This window comes from Lepisosteus platostomus, chromosome 21, assembly GCF_059453375.1.
Source record: "Lepisosteus platostomus isolate fLepPlt1 chromosome 21, fLepPlt1.hap1, whole genome shotgun sequence".
Lineage (NCBI taxonomy): Eukaryota > Metazoa > Chordata > Actinopteri > Semionotiformes > Lepisosteidae > Lepisosteus > Lepisosteus platostomus.
Window position 1 is genome coordinate 303,961 of NC_142631.1, and position 6,030 is coordinate 309,990.

Below are 6,030 nucleotides of genomic sequence, written 5' to 3' on the forward strand. Positions count from 1 at the left end.
GACAGAGCCAGGTGGCCAGACCCTGTTACTGGAACAGTGACACATGACACTATCACCATGCATGGTGACAGAGAAATGTAGATACAGGGTGGATATTAATGTAATGTCTAATGGCAAGAAAGCCATGGGAAATGAATATCTGAATAATCAGAATGAGGTAAAGCAGTACTGAGCAGCTCTGAATAGAGGGCTTACATTATCAGCAGGCCAATGGAAAAAAAAAAATCTGTCATTGATTGCTACTGCCTGGCGAATCTCAGCACTCTGAGATCAGCTGAGTGGGCCTTTAACGCCAACAATCGGAGCAACGGAGGCTAGGCGGCTGGAGGTGAAACTTATTTTCCTTAAATGTATTATTTTTTGGTGTTTCTGCAAATATCGATTATTTCAAGCAGATGACTAAGGTCCAAGGCAGACAGAAGCTGCTAAGGTCGCTGTCCTAAAGTGATCCCGTTGTCTTATAGACGCACCGAGTGCTGCTACCGGCCATTTACATCGTTATGTTTACTTATTTTCAAACGCGGTTTTGCAAAGTTACTGTGGAAGTTATGAGACGTTCAGTGTCCGTGCTTTGACGCTGATTAGTTGTGGAAGACAGCGTCACCAGGGCCGATGGCGTGAGATGGTATCGCTGTAGCGGTTAAGAACTATGGCGACAGAGACGACGAGCCTGCTCGATGAAGCGCACGAAAGTAATATTCCGCCGACCTGTGCTGGACAGGCTCCGATGCGGGCCGTGGGCTCCCCGTGAAACCGCCCCGCAGCCCGGGCGACAGAGAGCACTCGCGTTCAGGGGCTCCCCTCCATCCCGCTCCTGTCAGTTAGAGATTCCGGGAAACGACCGGGGCAAGACGGCCCCTGATGATGGAGCGATAAGCGTGTGTCCGGTCTGCTATGGGTTTGGTCACGGGGCACCGCTGTTCGCACTGACGCGAGTGGGAGTGGGAGCTCCTGAGCTCAGAGCGTGAGAGTGCGGGCCTGCCCTGCGCAAGCTGGTCGGTGCCTGAGGAGTTCAGTACACCTGAACACCGCAGCACCTTCCCCACGTCTCCAGCCGGCCATGATGGGTTTGTCTTCCTGCCTGACCCCCCTGTCACCCTCTCCCCCTCGGTGTTAGGGTCTCCAGGGTAACGGCTCATGTCACAGTGTGTCCCACCCTGGGAGCTGTGTCAGTCACAGGTAACTCCCCCTCTCACTCTGCCCTCTCCGGTCTCTCCCCCGCTCCGCTCCTGACCTGCCCCCCCCCCCAGGCGGCGAGAGTCAGGATGTCAGGATGGACGCTTGTGCCCCCGTCGCTCTTCCGGACAGCCTGCTGCTCGAGATCTTCCTGCTGCTGCCCCACGATGCCGTGCTGAGCGCCGGCCTGGCCTGCCGGCAGTGGTACGCTGTCTCCCGGGACGAATTCCTGTGGCGCGAGCTCTTCTACCGCTACTACCGCATCCCGCGCTCTGTGCCCAGGCACCCAGGTACCCCGCGAGTGCCGGCGCCGCTGCCCGCCACCCCATGAGCTGGGAATGTCTCGGGTTCGACCAGTGAGCCGATGTCTTTGACTCAGTGTGCGCTGGAATGGTCATGTGAAGAATGGAGGTTTGCGTTTGTTGCAGCGGGTGAAGCCGGACAGAGATCAGACTGCTGTGCATGAGTCTGGCTGCCGTCCCTGCCCTGTGTGTCTCTGTCCTTCGGCTCTGTCTTTGCATGTGGTCGTCTGATAGTGGGCCTATTTCCCCCGAGTCGGACTCTGTGTGTGCCTGATTGTCTGGCTCTGGGAGTCTGCTTGTGTGACGGTGTCTGACGCTGTGTGTGTCTGCAGCCGCGGAGTCCTGGCTCAGCGAGTTCCAGAGGCTGTTTGACTGTATCCCCTGCGTGGAGGTGCAGACGCTGAGGGAGCATCATGACCAGGTGCTGCACCTCAGCTTTGCTCACCGGGGACACCTGCTGGCCTCCTGCTCCAAGGACTGCACTGTCAAGGTGCTGCTGCTACCTTCCCCTCACTGTCACTGTCAGTAATTCTCACAGTCAGACTTTCCCCTGCTCTTTCTCCACCTCATTCTCTGCCTCTTCCTCCCCTGGTCAGATTTGGCGCAATAACCTGGAGATCTCGCTGCTACACAGTTCCAGTATGCGCCAGTTTAACTGGGGCTACACCCAGTTCTCCCAGTTTAATGTAGACGACTCTCTGCTGCTGGTTTCGGGCGTGTACATTGGGCCGCACCACTCCTCCTCAGGGGAGATCGCCGTCATCAGCCTGGGTGAGTGTCTGCTGCCCCTCCGGCGGTCAGCCTGATGGCCTCTGCCCCTCCGGCGGTCAGCCTGATGGCCTCTGCCCTCTCACGCTGCGCCCCTTCTGCCTCCCTCTCCTGCAGCCGATTTCTCCCTCCTGTCCCGCGTGAGGAACAAGCCGTACGATGTGTTTGGCTGCTGGCTGAACGAGACTCACCTGATCTCGGGGAACCTGTACTGGATTGGGAACATGACCTCCTGCTCCGTGCTGTGGCTCAACAAGGCCTTCCAGGTCAGCTGCCGTCCTGACACACTGCTCGCGGTGTCTTCCCTGTCCGCTCCCTCTGTATCCTGCCGCCTCTCTCTGTGTGCAGGATGTGGAGTCCGAGAACGTGAACGTGGTCAAGCGGCTCTTTAAGATCCAGAACCTCAACGCCAGCACCATCCGGACCGTCATGGTGGCAGACTGCCGGCGCCACGACTCCCCCGACCTCCTGCTGGACTACGAGGCGCAGGCCGCCGCCCCTGCGCCCCCCCGCCGCGGCCCGCTGGTCTTCGACCTGGGCTCCGACAGCGAGGAGGAGGAGGAGGAGAAGAGGGAGAGGGCGGTGACGGAGCCGCTCTGCACTCGGCCCCCCGAGCAGGACCCCTCCCCCGGCCTGGACAACTTCTTCGAGGTGAGCCGGGCTGCTGGAGCTGCTGTGTGTTGCTGCAGGGGCGGGGGGCGGGGGGCGGGGGGCGGGGCTAGCGCTCGTCAGTAATGAGTGACGTGCCAGCGCTGGTGCCCTCTCCCAGGGCAGGGCCAGCCCGGTGATCAGTGAGAGGCAGCTGGAGGCCAGGGTGGCCCGGTTTCTGGGGAAGACGCGCACACGCCCTGCGGACCTGGCAGCGGCTGACAGCATCGCGCAAACTGACCACAATATCTACCTGCTCTTCACCACGGGCAGCCTGACCTACAGCCCGCACCAGATAGGTACGACCTCTGACCTGCACCCCACACCAGATAGGTACGACCTCTGACCCACAGCTCCACCAGATAGGTACGACCTCTGACCCACAGCTCCACCAGATAGGTACGACCTCTGACCCACAGCTCCACCAGATAGGTACGACCTCTGATCTATGATCTGTACCTGATAGGCATGCTGGTACATGGTATAGACTCACTGTCCTACAGCACACACTTATAGGCCTGTTGTACTCTTATCTATAACCTTAACTAACTCCTGTTGTACAGTGCTAAACATCTGGTAGGTGCATTGACCATTAGCCTCACTAGAGAGGCAAACTCACCTTCGACCTCTGTGTTATGTACAATCTGACCCCAGAACGTTAACCTTTCTCTAAGGGATCAAGCGGATCATGCCAGATCAGATGACAACGAGTGGGCCGGTCCTTGGGGAGGAGCGCAGCTCGGATGAGTTCTTCGATTCCCTGGATCACTTGATTGATATCCATGGGCACATCATTGGCATGGGCCTGTCGCCTGACCACAGGTGGGGTCAGGGCGTCTTTACGTCGTGTGATCAGGAGAGTAAAGGTCTGTTCTTCTCTGTCTCCCTGCTTCTCCTCTGTGTCCGCTCATCCTCCCACCCCCTCTCTCCCCCTGTCGTTCGCGCAGGTACCTGTATGTGAACAGCCGCGCGTGGCCGGCGGGCTATGTGATCTCTGACCCCATGTCTCCACCCCCCATCGCGGAGGAGATTGACCTGCATGTCATTGACCTGAAGACGCTGCGCGAGGAGAGGCGGATCCTGCGGGCTCACCGGGCCTTCACGCCAAACGACGAGTGCTTCTTCATCTTCCTGGACGTCAGCCGCGACTTCGTGGCCAGGTACCGCAGGCATGCCGGACACAGAGGAGCCCTGCCTGGGGCTCGGGCAGCGATGGCTGTCGTGAGTTGGGAAGCTGCTCCGTGGTCTCTGATGTCTCCCCTGTCCCCCCAGTGGCGCGGAGGACAAGCACGGCTACATCTGGGACCGGCACTACAACATCTGCCTGGCGCGGCTGCAGCACGACGACGTGGTGAACTCGGTGGCCTTCTGCCCGGCCGACCAGGAGCTGCTGCTGTCCGCCAGCGACGACGGCACCGTCAAGGTGTGGCGCTCGCCACGCGCCGCCCGGCTGGCGGCCGAGCGGCGCCACCAGGCCCGCCCGCGCCGAACGCTGTTCTCCTGGCTCGGCGGCAGACCCCGCTAGAGCCGGGCCCGGAGCCAGGGGCGGACTGGAGCAGCAGGAGGCAGCGGGCGAGGGGTGGGCACGGACGGGTCTGCCCTCTCCTCCTTCTCCTCTCCGCTTGTTTTCAAACTGCAAAGGGGGATTTGTTGCTCTTTTCCTGGAGCTGCCGCAGTTGTGCCAGTAGATCCCGCAGTTCTCCTCTCCGGTCTCCCTGCTGTTCGGCTGGATGGACTCGTGCAGAGGGAGGGGGGCTGTGACGTGTCAGGATGCAGGATGGGATCAGGCTTCAGGGGCCAAGCGAGAGCAATGCCACGGGGATGGGGGAGGACTGCCGAGTCTCTGGAACAGCTTCTTCACTGTTGGGCTGAATCTGTCCAGTGTCCAGGAGGCGTCACGCCGTATGGCTTCACCAGGTCCATGAATTTACACAGCTGGGGCTGAAGCCAGTCTGTGCGTGTGTGTTCATGTTGAGACGGGTCTGTGTGCCTTCCGTGTCGTACCTGCTGTTGCTTCTGCTCTTTAATAATGCTACTACTAATAATGGTAATAACTTCTGATCTGTCTCGCTGACAGCAGGGGGCGCTGGTGAGCTGCCTGTCCCGGCAGCAGGGCTGTCAGGTCCTCAGCCTCTCGTCGAGTCAGGTGGTTTCAGTTGTGCAGTAGAACAAGCCGTGGGGTGTAAAAAGACTCCAGAGCCACTGTAGCTCGAATCAGGTTTGTTTTTGGAATCACCGGTTTAAAAAAACACCTTCAGAACCGTTTGCCTGTGTCCAGCTGAGCGAATAATTCGGCAGGTCCGCAGGAGCGGACCTGCGGCGGAGCGGTGGCTCTGTGGCTAAGGATCTGCGTCTGTGACTGGAAGGTTGCCGGTTCAAATCCCGCGGCCGGCAGAGGAATCCTACTCCGTTGGGCCCCTGAGCAAGGCCCTTAACCCTAACTGCTCCAGGGGCGCCGTACAATGGCAGACCCTGCGCTCTGACCCCAAGCTTCTCTCCCTGTCCGTGTGTCTGTGTCTCCTTGGAGAAAAGCTGGGGTATGCGAAAAGACGAATTCCTAATGCAAGAAATTGTATAGGGCTAATAAAGAAACATTATACATTAAACATTATACATTATTATACATTATACATTATTAGGAGCGGGAAGCCAGAGTGTTCTGCTGCAGCGGTACTGATGACGGCTCGGTGTTGGTATAGGGAAGAGAGCCCCAGGCCTTGGAGGTTTGTACAGAGCGCAGCTCTGAGGAGAGCACAGTGCTCCTGGTGTGACTTTCACACCAAACCAAAAATATTTTACTTCCAGTTTCGATCAGTAGGCACTGAGTGATCCGATCAGCGGACTGACTGGCTGGTCGAGCCCCATTGACCTCCTAACTGACAAAGAGCAGCTCGAGAAGGGCCGGCGGGACCCTGGTCACTCTGACAGCCCTGGACTGGATTCTCCTGCAGTGAGGAGGCAGGACTTCACTCTGCCTGGTTACTGTTGGTTTTAAACGGCCAGCTCTTGTGAGCCAGGCTGCGCTGTAACTCTCACCACTGACCCACGCTGGTCACTTGCCTTGCTGTGTGGAGCTTTAGCCAGCCTGGAGTTTTTAAATAAAGTCATGATAAATCTGCAAGCTTGTGATGGTGGT

The 6,030-nt window shown here is 58.4% G+C and overlaps 1 protein-coding gene across 1 annotated transcript; it reads left to right on the top strand.

Moving 5' to 3' along the window:
- The first annotated feature begins 200 nt into the window (after positions 1-200).
- fbxw5 (F-box and WD repeat domain containing 5) lies at positions 201-6,015 on the top strand. Its single transcript, XM_088614712.1, has 10 exons — positions 201-328; positions 1,251-1,466; positions 1,811-1,968; positions 2,075-2,249; positions 2,364-2,512; positions 2,595-2,897; positions 3,016-3,193; positions 3,569-3,716; positions 3,842-4,054; positions 4,167-6,015. The coding sequence occupies exons 2-10, from the start codon at positions 1,274-1,276 to the stop codon at positions 4,417-4,419; spliced, it is 1,770 nt and encodes a 589-aa protein (XP_088470838.1). The 5' UTR covers positions 201-328; positions 1,251-1,273; the 3' UTR covers positions 4,420-6,015.
- Positions 6,016-6,030: the final 15 nt, after the last annotated feature.

Excerpts from the sequence above, each read along its gene's own strand:
- fbxw5 (XM_088614712.1), top strand. The coding sequence starts at position 1,274 with ATGGACGCTTGTGCCCCCGTCGCTCTTCCGGACAGCCTGCTGCTCGAG. Across the intron at positions 2,250-2,363 it reads GATCGCCGTCATCAGCCTGG|CCGATTTCTCCCTCCTGTCC; the intron begins GTGAGTGTCTGC and ends CCTCTCCTGCAG. Across the intron at positions 2,898-3,015 it reads GCCTGGACAACTTCTTCGAG|GGCAGGGCCAGCCCGGTGAT; the intron begins GTGAGCCGGGCT and ends GCCCTCTCCCAG.